Here is a 15,495-nt window from a genome sequence, read left to right as displayed (position 1 = left end):
TTGAGCCTGCATTTTTATGGAAAGCATCTGACTCATCTAGGCACATTTTGCTGTGGACCATCTTTGTAAATGCTGCCACATCTTAGCCCTAGGCTCATGTGATATTTTAACTGTTGGGCAAGTACTTTGATAACTTTATTCTTGAATATTTAACATCTCTGTCTTTCCATTTAGAATTACAAACATTTGTGTTATTGTTTTAAACGACTACCCGTTGCTTGGTTTTGCTTGATTTACGTTGCAACCAGCAGATTTGCTGAATTTGTCAGGCCGTGCCATCCTTTGGCCCTGAGTGCATTGTGTGGGACTAAGTCCTTGCTGGTAGGTCCCCAAACCAGTTGAGGTGGCATAGTCTGGTCCCTTTTATTTCCCTTCCATTGCTTTCAATAGAAGGCAAATAGTTAAAGTGGGGGAAAGGAAAAGGGTGGAGGGACACAAGACCACTCCTCCACCCTGTTGACAAGACCAGCAGGTCATTCAAGTATATTTGGTTCTCTTTCCTTCCTTAAGCTTACAGCCTTGCAGTAGCCAATAAATTCTCCATCGATACAGAGTCCATCATAATCACTCTCTCTACTTTGTTACACATCGTCTTGATGTGGAAGACTTTTGGGCGCAGTCCTGTGCTACTAAGTAATTGGTAGAACACTCAGATCACATTTCCCTACCTTAGAAGAAAAGGCAGCTTAGCTGAGTGGTCTGCTGTGATTATACAAAAGCTGCATTTGGACGTTTAAATTTCCATGCAGGATTCCTAAGTTGCAAGATCTGAACATAATGTAAAACAACAACCACAACACCTTGATGTTTTCTTTTGGCCATTCAATGTGCTTCACTTTTGTGGAGCTGCCCTTGGGTCTGGTTCAGAAGCTCCAGATGGTGCAGGATGCCGTGGCCAGATTGATGATGGGAGATTCTGGTTAAGAACATGTGACAGTGTTGTTAAAACAGCTGCATTAGCTGTCCCATCTGCTAATGAGCCACGTTTAAGGTTCTTGCATTGATTTACAAAGCCCTGAACAACTTGGGGCCAGGATACCTCAGGGACCGCCTGGACCCTTATATTCCAGCTCAGCCGCTGAGATCATCTGCAAGAGAGTTTCTGGTCATTCCCAAAGCTGGTGAGGCTTGTTTGACAACAATGAGAAATTGAGCTTTAAGTGTCATCGGCCCAGTCCTGAGAAACACCCTGCCAACAGAGAGTCAGGGGGTGCCTTCTGTGCCAACTTCTAAATGTCTGCTGAAAAGTTTTCTGTTGTGCCAGGCATATGTAGGCATTTGGGAGTACACCCCCCACAATGGTCTATTGATGCTTGGTTTTTGTTTTTTTGCTTTTAACTTGCTTTTAACTTTTTATTATTTTATTGCCTGCTTTTATGTTTTTATATTGTTGTAAACCGCTGCGATAATAGTTTTTTGATACAGTGGTATATTAATATAATATAATATAAATATTAAATAAATAATAAGTAAAATCAACTTTCCTCCCCCATTTAGCCACCAGATAATGGTCCACCACCATTACCTTCTTCATCCCTTCCTGAAGGTTACTATGAGGAAGCAGTACCACTCAGTCCAGGAAAGGCTCCAGAATACATCACATCCAGTAAGTAAAAGATACACAACTGAGTAAAGTCAACTGCAAACAGGAAAAAAATGCAGACAATATATATTACATCTGCACAAAACTGATAAACCTGTTTTAGCTAAACTAGATTCCATTTCATTTGTTGGTAGGATTGAGAAGCTAAATGTTGAGCCTGTGACACTTGATCAGTATTCTAGGTTACCTACCAAGAATTATTTTTGCTCACTGTATGCTACTCAAGCATTCAAGACTGTCTTGCACTTTTCAAATAATGATCCGCTTGACCTTTTTACCAAGCAATTCTAACTATAGGAAGCCAGCAGAATCTACTCTGGGTAATTTAAACCGACATAAATGAAGCTGGCATAAGTTACCCTTGTTTCCATACTCCATTGAGGAACAAGGCTACTGCTGGCTGAGCTGGCCTGAGTCTGGCAGAGAGAAAACAAGCCTTTAAATAGAGTTTGACTTTCACCACCTTTTTTGACGGTGTAGCTTCCATAGGATTATGGAGTTGGAAGGGATTCTGAGGGTCAACTAGTCCAATCCCTTACCAGGATCTTAGGTCACATGACCAAGCTGAAGGGGGTTTGGAATAGGTGCAAGTCACCCATGTGTTATCCCACCCAGCCACACTCCTTTTTACACTGGCCTCAGTTCAGCCAGCTTTAGCTGAGCTGGGATAGGAGACTTCCCCTGCTGTGCCTCTGGCTAAGCCAGGATAAGGGCTCGGCGAGAAAACTTACTTATCATCCTGGTGGATCTTGGGTTTGAATTGTGCTGCCACTATATCTGTGGCTTCAGTGTTAGAAACAGAATGCCTTTGAGCACCAATTTCTGGGGATTCTGAGCGAGAGAGGGCTTCCCATAGACATCTGGTTGGCTCACTTAAGTATGTCGAATTGAAGTCATTGTGGGACTGCACAAACTGATTAAACATTTGCCCTTTCATGGGCATATAAAACTTACTTTATGTATAAGGAGGCAGGCCTGGGATTTGGGTGTCTTTCAGATCAGCATTTTCCTTCTCACATTATGAGGAGATGTAGTTAATGAGAGAGGGCTGGACAACAAGGCCCTTAAACATTTGAACCAACTTTCCCAAACAAATAGGTTTAGGATTCTGCATTTCTTCCTTTGTTTTATAGTTATTTGGCTTTGGTTATTATTTGTAAGCTAACTTTGATAGTGAAAATGCAACTGTGATACTTCTATAAAAAGTTACAAAGTAGACTTACGTCTGTTGATCTTTTAATCTACTGATATTACTTAAGAAAATGCTTTGATAGACATGAGATCATTCTGAGCAGACTGTTTTGTTCCAAATGCTGCTTTGTTGGAATGTGCTGTTTGGTTAAGTTTATTTTAATAGAACTCCCCACCCCACCACTTTTGTCTTAAGATTACGATTCTGATGCTATGAGCAGCTCTTATGAGTCTTATGATGAAGAGGATGAGGATGGGAAAGGGAAGAAAATGAGACACCAGTGGCCTTCTGAAGAAGCATCGATGGACCTTGTTAAGGATGCTAAAATCTGTGCCTTCCTTTTAAGAAAGAAGCGATTTGGGCAGTGGACTAAACTGCTTTGTGTGATCAAAGAAAACAAACTACTGGTGACTAAAATTTATGGTTTTTTGTCATAATGCCAGTTATAGTGTATTGAAGCCTGGGAAAACTATCCATGAGGCTGTGAGCCACCTGCCTGGGTGTGCTGCCAGACTTGCTGCTGCCATTAGCCTGGTGAAAACATAACCAGCAGGACAACCCACTTATCACAAAATCTCACAGCAGCAAAAATTATTGCCATAGTGCAAAAGCTTTGTGGATCAGAGTACTAGAATTCAGCTGGGGCTTCTGTTTCATTATTAGTTTTTCTGACAACAAATTTTATTGCTATTTTAGAAACCATGACATGGTCTCAATATAGTTGTGTTAATGTTGATGCTGTTTATCTTTGATTAGTGAAAAGATGAAGCAAATTTTTTTTGAGCTTTAGATTGGAGCTGCTTTTTACGCACCATGAAGCTTTGTCCTAATATCATTCTTAATTGTGTGTTTAGTGCTATAAGAGTTCCAAGGACCAACAGCCTCAGATGGAACTTTTGTTGAGTGGCTGCAGTATTACGTACATTCCCAAAGATAGTAAAAAGAAGAAGCATGAGCTGAAAATCACACACCAGGGGCAAGATGCTTTAGTGCTTGCTGTACAGAGCAAGGAGCAGGCAGATCAATGGCTGAAGGTATGTACTGCAATTTTAACCAGTCCCATTTCCTATAGTGATCTTGGTGCCATAAAAGTGTGTTTAAGAATGTGAGTAAACTTGAAGATATGTTTGAAGTGTGAAGTGTTGGCACTATTCCATAACTCGTGACGTTGGGGCATGCAGCAGCGTTGGCCCATGGTGTGGTGCTCTCCCAGCTTCCCAACGCCATGTTTTGGCTGCTGCTTACTGAGAGGGTGAGGTGCAGGCAGCGCAGCATGGTCCCCCACACTGTGGCAGGAGAGTCAAATTGGCTCTGCCGCTGTGCATCACACTGAGCATCACGCTGAGCTGTTCATGCCCTGCCCCTTGGTAAGTAGCAGCCACACATGGTGTTGGGGAGCTAGGAGAGCAATGCAGCTCCACCCCATGCATTCTGCCAGCTGCTACTGGAGGCATGATAATTCAGCCCACTAGTATCCTTAAGCCTTACATAAACATTGTATGACATGGCTCAGTGTGTTGTTGTTGCTGTTGTCCTCCTCTGAGGATTCAATCAACTGGTGATGTGACCTAGTACTCATTCATCTTTTAATCTGCTCCTGCCTTCTCAAATTTTCACTCCCAGCTTCTACTTTTTGTTGTTTTACTTTTTTCTGTTCATATGTTTGGTTATTTATAAAAGTATAATTATTCAGGTTTCACCAACAATCCGAAGTAGTTGAAATGTAAATGGCCCTACTTTTAGCTAAAGTTAGTCCTGATTCAGTTCACTTAAAAGTCACCAGATTTCACTTCTCTTGTTCCATTGGGACTTTGTTCCAAACAATTGCAGCTTGGCTGATGACTGCACATTGTAGAATGTTAGGGCCATCTTTTTGCAGGCAAAAAGTATTGTTTCTCTAAAAAGCTAAGGCAAAAAGTGTTACATTTGTATTTATGATTCTGTAGTAGCCACTTAAAATTTCCCTGCCTTAGGGGGGCTCTGAAGCGTCCATATTTTGAAATCAAACTGCATGCTGACAAAGCACAATAGAAAGGCAGGTGATTAATTTTGGCAGAAAGTTGTCCTTGATCTCAGAAACGGAATGAGCTCGATGCTTCTACTCTTATCAAGGCACTTTTGCCACATAGTAAGCAGTTGCCTGTAATTGCTATAGTTTAGTTTTTCATGTACTTCCGCCTCCTTTGCAGTGTTGAAGCCTAAATTAATTTCAGAAGGACTCTCAGGCAAAGTAACTTTTCTCCAGTGGCTCTTGAAATTTATTAAAGTAGTTTATGAAGAATTCTTTCCCATTTGCCTTTACATGCTGTTTCGTTTGCAAATTGGCATTCTGATTCATGCCCGTTTGCACAAGGAAGCAGCTACCTTGGAAGGACTATTTTTCACACTGCCTGTTCTGCTTCAGAGACATGATGCACTGGCTAGAGTGAAAGCCTGTCTCACATGCAGCCTTCTCTCATTCTAACTCCACTCCTTCCTTGCAAATGAGCTATTTTGCAATACAGGAACCTTCCCAGAATCAGACATCTTCATTAAATGCTTTATAAAATGTTGTGGTTTAGTCAACAGTGTGCCGCTTGGTGGTAAATGGCAGTGTAAATACAGTCACATCTTTCCCCTGCTTGCCCTATCGTAGAGTGTACTGTATATCTCCTTGAAAGTTTTGTGTTTGAAGTAGCAGGTTCCCCACTAACTCTCCACACAGCTGGCTGGTGCAGCCCCTTGTTCTTTGCCTCAGGTCTGTCATGTCTTGTGCCGTCTTGTCCTGTCTGGAATCCTCCTTTGATGGGATCTCCTCCTATGTGTCCATGCTCCTTTCCAAGTTGGGAGTCCTCTTTTGAATAAGTGTGTTTTGGAGCTGTCCTGGTAGCGGTAAGCTTCAGAGACCCTTTGATCTATTCTGGAGCCTTCCTACTATGTCTGCTCTCTGTTTTGCCTTGTAGCCTGAGCTCAGCTCCTGCTCCCGACTTCCTGCCCTGCCTGCATGACGGCACCTTTTTGGTTCTAACTGTATATGCTTCTTTGTGTGAGCCTAGGTCCTGTGCCTACTTGTTTGTGCTGGATTCTTGCATAACACCTTTCCCAGATCCGTAAAAAACCTTCCCCTTGCATGTTACTTGAACTCCGATTTTCATCAGGTTATAAAGTCTGCTTCCTTGGTCTAAACCAGAAAAGGGTTGGAGGAAAAGGGTCTCTTTCACAACATTGATTTGTAGTATTTGTCCCTTGCCTTTGGATCTAAAAAACGGAATTGTTAGTTAAAATTTCTGATACAGGTTTCCCTCCCTCTTTTGTCTCTCTGTGCCCAATTTCCTGATAAGAACTTAGCCTAAGTGCTGATGTTGGTCTCTGAGCTCTATTTGGGTTTCTGAACTATATTGTCTGACTTCCTCTGGTTGCTTAAACTATTGGTAACAGGTTCTTGACACAGAGTGTGCCTCAATATATCTATCTATATTCTCTGGAGCACTAGGAAGGTTCAGATGGATCAGGCAGGTTTGTTTACTTTCCCTACTCTATGCCCTGCTTATTTGTGGGGAATTTAAGATAATCTTCTCTTTAAAAATATATTATTTCATTTCCTTTGCCTTTCTCCTTTAATCTCTGAGGTAGGTCTTCCTAAGTATAAGTAGGTGAGGCACATGGTGTTGTTTCATTCCAATACTTGAGGATGGATTATGTAGCCAAGAATCCCAAAAACGGTTGCAGATTTCTAATAGTTGTCTTGTCAAAGCACTTTTAAGTGACTTCATTCTAAGTGTTTTTGTACATTGTTCAGTAGTAATAAGGGGAAATGTTTAATCCTATGTAACATGAAATAAAATAAATCTTGTTCTTCAGATTTTACTTTTGGATAAAATTGGTCAAGTCTTGTTATTTAACATACCCACTACATAATATACACCAAAATTCTTCTTTAGTCATCTGCCGCATATTGTGAAATAATCAACCATATATCTATTCTGATAAAATTCCTGGGGAAAACTTTGCACCTTTTACTTTTCAGTAGCTGTTCTGAATATTTTTGTGTGTGTAGCTGGGGGAATAATTTATCATCATGGTTTTCCAATGGTTCCATCAGTGAAAGCATTTCAGCTTGGCCAGCAGAATGATCTCCCCTCTCCCCCTGCACAGGCTGTTCAGGGAGGGTCTCCAGACCCCCCAGAGGTCATTGGGGGGAGAGGAATATACATGGGGGAGGAGAGGAATGTCTCATTCTGCTAGCATTCTGCATCTGCTTAGTTCACTCTGGTCCAAAGTGCTTTAAAATATTTGTTTAGACATAATCATAATCCCATGTGTGTTCATAAGTAAACAGATTATATTGATTTCAAAAATAACAAACAGAAGTCATTTTGGTTATAGTGTAAAATCTCAACATTTTATTTACCGTATTTTTCGCACCATAAGGCGCACCGGACCATAAGGCGCACCTAGTTTTTAGGGGGGGAAATCAAGAAAAAAAAAATCTTATTTCCCCCCCAGGCCCAAAGAGCAGTGGACAGGCTGCGCTTCTTCCAGAGCTTCTGGGGCTGTCAGGGGAAGCCCGCCCCCCCCCCAGCCCCAAAGAGCAAAGAAGCCAAGACAGCGAGCGGGATGCTGCAGGATCTCTTCTGCCGTTTTATAATTTTCAGTTTATTGATGATTTCATTGTTTTTAATTTGTTGATTTGTGCTTGAAGAGCATGGTTAAATCAAATAAAATTGCCACTGCAGTGGGATTGAGGGTGTGCAGGTCTCTACCCACAACCCACCAAAGCTTGTAGCGATCTCTTTTGGATGGAAACAGCTGTCTTGATGACAGTGAGGACTCTGGATCCCTTCCTGCTGTAGTGGTGAAATAAGGCTTTTGAGAAAATGCATGACTGCACAGATACAGCTCCATGAACACTGCCAAGTTATTTCTTGTGTCCTCTCTTTGACTTCCATTATTGTGTGTGGCCAAAACTAATTGACTCTGTGGGATGAGCAGATGCTGAAAATATGAGCAATTTTGTCAGGGTCATGAAAGAGGCAGCAGCAGAAGTGCAGCTTTTTTGTGTAAATACAGTACATTTGCAGTAAAGGGAAGTACATCCATTTGAATTTTTTTGAATACTTCCAAATCTGTTTTAGAATTCACATTTTTGCATAAAAATGCTTAGCACTTTCTCCAACAAATCAGCCTTGTTCAACTTTCCTACCATTTTTTTAAAAAGAGGACGCTTTGAAAAGAATTATTAACTAGTCTTGTGGGGGTGCCTGTGATACAGAAGAAAAGTAAAAGTTGTTAAGTATAGTGGTATTGCTGAAAAAATCCCTCGAGATATATTCCAGAGTAGCAGAACAGAAAATCTGTATCCCATCTGGCTATAATGCCAAAATAAGTAGCAAGATTTGGCTGGCACTAGAGGAAAAAAAGAACTCATTCTATTGTGATGTTGGGAAGGAGGTTTCATGCAAGGACATGTCTCCATTCCAGCCCCGTCTTCTGTTGCTGTCAGGAATGACTGGTGAAAACAGAAGTGGGAGCGGAAATTTCCCATGTATGCTTGTTCGTCTCACACCCAGAACTGAAATCAATCAAGTGAATACTATCTGTATTTACTGTTGCTGCTGCTGTTTTCATTCCACAAATGATATGTGATGGATTGCCGTCCCCGTGCCCCCCATTGCGTTTCTTTGCATTGAAGTAAATGGCGTGGAACATGGGTAGGCAAACTAAGGCCCAGGGGCTGGATCCAGCCCAATTACCTTATAAATCCGGTCTGTGGACGGTCCGGGAATCAGCATCTTTTTACATGAGTAGAATGTATCCTTTTATTTAAAATGCATCTCTGGGTTATTTGTGAGGCATGCCTGGTGTTTTTGCCTAAGTAGAATGCGTGCTCTTATTTAAAATGCATCTCTGGGTTATTTGTGCGGCATAGGAATTCATTCATTTTTTTTCCTCTCCAAAATATAGTCCGGCCCCCCACAAGGTCTGAGGGACAGTGGACCGGCCCCCTGCTGAAAAAAGATGCTGATCCCTGGCGTGGAATAATGCAATGACAACATAACTTACATAATTTACACTTGCTATAAAATTGTTTCGATATGGTACATGATGCTTGAAAAAAATAATAGCATCAATCGAAATTTAGAAAATTATGAAGGGTCAGACAACTGTTGTAAGCTATTTCTATAAATGGTGGTTGTGCAACAAGGCTAAAAAGCGAGATGGGTTGAGCAATCCTAAGCCCTGGTCCTGAGCAGCAAGGCTGAGTTAAAGGTCGACCCCATACCTGAAGTTCCAGCCAGGGCAAAAGTGGCATTTGTGTGTGTATTTCAACATTTTTTCATGCACCTCTCAGGGGAATGGACTATATTGGGATCCATGGCTGTCCCTACTGCTGCATTGCTGTTTCGAGGCTCCTACATTGGATAACTCGTATTTAATGTGTCTGACACAGTATTATTTGCCTCAGGGCTCAGTCCTGTTATGTTGGTTTGTAGGGCCCTTTTATGCAAGCCTTTTATCTGTCTCAGATTTGGGTTTAGCTATTATGGAAGTTGAAACCTTCCACCTCTTTACCTTGTGGCCCCTCCAAGACATGCATAAAGAAGCTGACTAAACATAATGGGAAGTATAAAATGATGGCATCCTTGAGAAGTATCAGAATTCATATTTTTATGATATTTATGATATTTTCAAGATAGCAGCTAACTACAATCCCAATCTCTTATATGTTCTCCTCCCCTCCAGTACAATATCTTCAGTTTCAAGAAAAAATGGCTCTTTTCTTTTTACATTTTTTGAAGGTAATTAAGGAAGTTTGCAGCAACTATATTGGAGCTACAGATTTAGATGGACCTTCATCTAATTCTTCTGTTCACAAGACTGAACTGGAAAAGGTAATTGTACAATAAGACTACTGGAAAATACAGTGTATGAGTGTTGCACCATGAAATATGGGTAGTTAACCTTTTCTGAGAATAATGGTTTGGTTGAGAGTCTCTTCATATATGTTACTATCTCAAATAAGGGTTTCTACATTTTTAAGTAATACATTTTTGCTAGTTGTGTACTGATCATTTCAGGCAAACAGACTTGCAAAACAAGCCCCCTTCCCCATGTCTGTTTTGAAAAATTTGGAAGATCGCTGTCCTTTTAGTTTTCTTGTTAATGACCTTTCATTTTTGGTTTCCTGATCTGCCTGATCTTTAAAGTCAAACATGGTAGACAAATGATACCCACCTGTTTCAGGGCATGAAGTCCAGGGAACCATTGGAGACATACCATACTTTTCCGTGCATAAGACTAGGTTTCCCCCCTTAAAAATCATGTTAAAAACTGGGCATTGTCTTATACATGGGTAGTGCATAGGGTGAACGTTTGATTGGTTGCTGTCAGCGGCTACTGTGCATGTTATTGGTTGCTGTGTCAATGTGTGGTGGTGATTGTGCGACGCTGCAGCAGTTGGGCAGGCAATTGGCAGCTTCTGCCGCCAAGGGGACAGACGGGAGGCGGATTTTGAGAGGTGTGTGCAGGTGAGCGGTTTTTGGCATCCCCCCCCCCTTAAAAAGCTCAACAACCCTCGGTAATCCCCCGCCAAAAAAAGCTCAACAGCTCTGGGCACTCCTCCGCAAAAAAAGCTTTGCCATCTCCCCCCATTTTCTGAAATTTCAGTCCCCTAAAATAGGGGGCATCTTATACATGGGGGTGTCTTATAGACAAAAAAGCACAGTAATTTTCCTCTGGGCTGCTTTGCTTAGTCCGCTGGGTGTTCTGCCCTGATGTGCTGTGCTGCCCAGGGCATTAGGGTGATGGAGGAGAGAGAGGAAAACTTAGTTTCCATTCACTGCACACCCCGGCCGCCACTGTTCCTGCTGCTGCTGCTCCTGCCTGCAAGTTAACGGAACAGAGGAGGAGGAGAAGTGTACTTTGGGTGCTGGGGCATCAGCCCGTGTGGAAGAAAACGAATTACAAAAAAGTTTATTTTTCTGTTACTGCAAAAAGGAAATGGGAAAAATGCTTTCCCTCAAAACAACTGCAACACACTCATACAGGAATAAGAGCAATCTTCTTCTGCAACTGCTGTGAATGTTATTTTTGGCCCAGTGTTTGCCAAAGAGAGCTCTAACTGTTTGTGAGCACAGAAGTTATAAGGACAGGCAGGATTCCAGCACCATTATTCAGACATTTTCAGGAACATCAGCACAATGAAGGAATGCTTAAATTTTGGAACATAGTGAGATCGAGGACTAAATATATGCATAAAGAAAGTGAATATAGAAATCCCTGGGGGTGGAATGAAGAGAAAGAGGGTAAAAGGTGTACTGTGAAAAGATTTAACAGCTCTTTTCAGATGTACATGTGGATAGGGTAATTTTCTTCCTGTTATCTTTTTGTAGCACCATAAATATACAAAGCACTGCAATAAGGCTTCCATCAGTTGGGGCTTCTGCATGATTGGGAGTTCTGAGTTGATGGAAGTCTACCCAGAAGCAGAAGCAGCAGCAGCTGCTCATAGCTAGGCTCCTTTCCTGCAGGCATCCTCTCCGACACATGTCTGTCCAGGGGCAGGCCACTCACAAGTAAAAGGGTCACAGTTGTGGCTGGGTGGGAATTTAGAGGTGAAGCCAAACGTTGCTGAGAAGTGGTTTTAAGGAGGCATTTAATCGCAATGCAAGTGATCTGGTGTCAGAGAAAGGCTAGAATGAACTCCCTCTTCTGTTAGGAGAATAGCAAGAACACTGAGGAGAATGATCCAAGGGCGGTCAAGTAAAGGCCATGGGCAGAAATGTAATGGGAAATAAGGGCAGAGGTATAGCCTCTATTAGGAAATGCAATACTTTACATTTTGTGACTGAGCTCCACATGACTCCCCCGGGTCATTTATAAATAACTACAGAAGGAAAGTAAATCTGGACTCTGGTTTATATAGAGAGAGTCAAAGCACTTTGATCATTTTTTACAAAAGTATTGTACAGATAATTCCACAGTGGAGGAGTTTGACAAGTATTATGCATTTAATGCTTCCGTGAAGAGGTTAATTTTTGAAAATAAATTATTGACTGTCTCAAATTTGTCCCATGGCCAGATAAATAGTTGGCACATTCTGATTCATAATACATCAGTTCCACTGTGACCCCATTACTGATGACCTAGTTCTTTTGTCCTGCAGAAACTATCTTCAGAAAGACCAAGTTCTGATGGTGAGGGGATTGTAGAAAATGGAATAGCTGCCATCTGTAATGGAAAAGAGCAAGGTAATATGCTACTGACAGTGTTTGAGTCACACCATAAAATGTTCACAGTATTTTAAGTGCTGGAAAGGTAAAAAGAAAAATGGAATTTTCATATACATTCACTCTGAGGAAAGGTTCATTCTGCCAGCTTGATTCATAACGATTTCCAGTTGTATCGCAACGTAGCTGAAAACCTGTTCCTTAAGCTCAGGAACCACCACACAAAATTTGGTTACAATATCTTAAGAGAGGTCTCCAAATGCATAGACAACAATTTTCCAAAGTATATAATAGATGCCGGGCTGCTGTTAAAGATGCAGGTGTGAAATTTTGAAATCTTGCAAGACTGACACATGCATGCTTTTCTTAATAGTAAAGAGGAAAAAGAGCTCTAAGACAGATTCCAAGGGCACTGTGTCTAAAGTAACAGGGAAGAAGATAACAAAGATAATTGGCCTAGGAAAGAAGAAGCCCTCCACAGATGAACAAACCTCGTCAGCTGAAGAAGATATCCCAACTTGTGGTGAGTAACTTCCCATGTTGTTACCTGCAATTAAACTTGAAAGGGCAACAGGTAGAAAAAGCTCCACCAAACCTCAGTATTTAGTGGTGTTTCAATCTCCTAGGTTTGCTGTTACGTCCCTCTTTCACCCACTGAATTTGGGCTCTGATGATTTAATAGTAGCTTTAAAGATTATGGCATCTCCACTCTCATCTGTGTCCCAACTTCATTTTTTTTTTTTATAATAATTTTTATTAAGGTTTTCCAAATTAAAACAAATCAAAACAAATTAAATCCAATCTATAAACTTTTTGCCAATAACTAGGACTTCCCCTCCCTACCCCCTCTTGTGTTCCAAATCTTCCAAATAACCAATTAAATTCAACAAGTTCTTATCCCCAAATTACACTCTTCATCAATAACCCAATTTATCCAAATTCCCATCCCCTAAGATCGATCTATTCCCTTCCACGAGTTTCCCCCTTTCAAGCATAGTACAGATGGAAATAAGATAAATATGAATAGTAATTTTACAGCCTTTGGATTCCAATTTTCCCTCCCCTCTTTCCCCTTTGCGTTTCACCTATCCCTCCACCTCTAATATCTTCCTGGAGTTCCCACATTACACTATGTCCCTCAGGTTCTTTGCCAGTCTTTAATTACGGATGTCTAGTCATGGAAGGAGTCTATCAAATAAGGGCCCATTTCTTCTATCCAGGTTTTTATATCCAGGAGTAAAAACTCCAATTTTGTATCCATAAGCTTGTCAAACCTGAATATCCCAAATGTTCCCCCAGTTCTGTCCAGTTCTTGTTATTTCCTGGTTCTTGTCAATCATTCTCCTCCTTTTTATTTCTCTGTTCTCCCACAGAAATGTTCTTTTTCCAAAAGTTTCTAGTGTCTCTGCAGAGGCTTGTTATTCATGGAGCAAAGCATTGCATCATGTTCCTTTCATTTTCCAACAAATAGTTCCATTGTTTCCTGTAGTGTGTAGACCTCTGTAGACAAAATAATGTTCCATTCCTGCAGTTTCCCAGGAGATTAAAAGTTCCATTCAACTGTTCAAGTGTCCTGTGAAAAACACATGCAATATCCCTCGGCTCCTCTAGGTGGATTGCAGTAACAAAGTTCCCTTCCAGAATCACATCCACCAGACCAAGTAGCTTGTTGACCGATATTTAAAACAGTTTATATTCAATTTATAACAAATATAACCGGCAAAGTCCTCATAACAAAGTCTCTATTTTAACCTTCCTTTTTGACAGCTCTTTGACAGCTGTCAAAACCTCCATCGCTTTTCTCCAGGCAGTTTCACGAATCGCTCCAGGGATTCCGGGGGGGGGATTGCTTTTTTTAAAACTTCCACTTTTCTCCTCCAGCTCAATCTTATAATTTTCCCTCGCGAAGTTGCTGATTCGGCAAGATAAGGTTACACTCGATCTTAGTTGTCCAGTCCTTTGTTTTGGCTCTTCTACAATTTAGGGGTGGGCTGACTTCCTTTTTTCCACCTCCCCCGTTCGCTCCAAATTTTAAAAATTTATCCCCTTTTTTTAGTCCATATTCCAATTACTCACGGGTTCTTCTTTAGAGCCGAATTTTCAATAGAAGAAGTCAGCGCTCTCCGCCGGATGGCATGCGGCTGCGCTCGGCAGGGATAGCAGAGAACTCAAAGCACCACGCTTCTCCCCGGCACCCGATCCGTAGCCTTTAAAAAGGCTCCTTCACGAGTCGGGAGAGCGCTAACGGTGCCAGCCGAGTCTCCATGTCCACGGCCTCCTCTGGCCGTGGTTTTTGAGAGTCCCCGCATCGCCGGTGCGGTAGGACCCAGCCCCTGCCAAGCCGGCTCCCTCCGGAGCTCGGAGGGAGCCCGCCATTCGGCGATGGCGCCGACCCGGAAGTCATCTGTGTCCCAACTTCAAATGTGGTTGGGAGGACTTAAGCAGTGCTTAGGTTCACTTTCCACAAGACCTGGCTTGCTTTGTATGGACCACAGATCATAATTTAAAACAAATTCTGGTCTGTTTTTAAACAATCCAGCTTCAAAGCATGGGTTATGAAGCTTAAACACTCTTCATTTTAACCAGAATCTTTGATTTGCAGGTATTGACAAGCCAGGTATTGTGGAAAGTGCAACTAAACTCTGCTCAATTCCTGTACAGGAGTTGAGAGAGAGAGAGAGCGCTGTACAGGAGTTGAGAGAGAGAGAGCGTGCGCGCGCGCGAGCGCACCATGTGCTTGTGGCTGTGTCTTCCTGCGCAAGTACATAGTGCTAAAACATGGTTTACTATTACATGCAGCCCCTTTTTATTGCTCTCTAGTACTTTTCCCATCTCTACAGTGTTGAGAAGTGTGGTGCAGTGGTTAAAGTGGGAGACCAGGATGCAAATCTCTACTTGGCCATGAAGCTCACTGGGCGCCCTTGGACCAGCCACTTCCTCTCAGCCTAACCTACCTCACAGGGGGGTTGTGGGGATTAAATGAGGAGGGGAAGAACCACACACACCACCTTGAGCTCCTTGGAGAAAAAGGTGGGAGATAAACACAACAATCAAATAAACACACCAGAAGTGGGTCCTCATCCACTTTCGAGCAAGAGTAATAGAGAAAAATGCCCCAAGGTAAAGAGTTTAAAGTTTCCATGGCATTCTACAGAGGCAGCCGACCTTGATGCAGTAGCAATCATCAGAGATGCTTGGCTGTGTACCTGGTTCTCCTTTAGCTCTGAAAAAAAGACAATATGCTAATGCAGACTTGTGTCTGCAACTCCTGGTGGGGGCAGTCCTGCTACCCCACCCTCAGTGTCCCTGAATATGCTGGCCTGCCTATTCCAGCCCCCAGCTTCCAGCCCTGAGTGGGTCTGAAGGAGGCTCCTAAGTGCAGTTGAATCAATGCACTTGGAAGCCTCCTTCCTGTTCTCAGTTTTCTCTTGTGGGGAAGATTCTAAGCACACCTGGAAACCACCTTCAGACATTTCCATTGACAGCTCTAG

The 15,495-nt window shown here is 42.1% G+C and overlaps 1 protein-coding gene across 6 annotated transcripts in view; it reads left to right on the top strand.

The window, feature by feature from the left end:
* The window catches only part of AFAP1 (actin filament associated protein 1), a 51,454-nt gene that overhangs the window by 13,904 nt on the left and 22,055 nt on the right, over positions 1-15,495 (top strand). For all 6 annotated transcript variants that reach the window (XM_083748603.1, XM_083748604.1, XM_083748606.1 and 3 more), the window contains exons 4-9: positions 1,498-1,606; positions 2,991-3,202; positions 3,650-3,829; positions 9,575-9,667; positions 11,941-12,025; positions 12,378-12,527. In XM_083748603.1, the coding sequence (XP_083604729.1) occupies positions 1,498-1,606; positions 2,991-3,202; positions 3,650-3,829; positions 9,575-9,667; positions 11,941-12,025; positions 12,378-12,527 (829 nt within the window). The remainder of the gene's footprint in view (positions 1-1,497; positions 1,607-2,990; positions 3,203-3,649; positions 3,830-9,574; positions 9,668-11,940; positions 12,026-12,377; positions 12,528-15,495) is intronic.

This window comes from Podarcis gaigeae (genome assembly GCF_964106915.1).
Source record: "Podarcis gaigeae genome assembly, chromosome: 7".
Taxonomy (NCBI): Eukaryota; Metazoa; Chordata; class Lepidosauria; order Squamata; family Lacertidae; genus Podarcis; species Podarcis gaigeae.
This window is presented reverse-complemented; position numbering and strand designations above follow the sequence as displayed.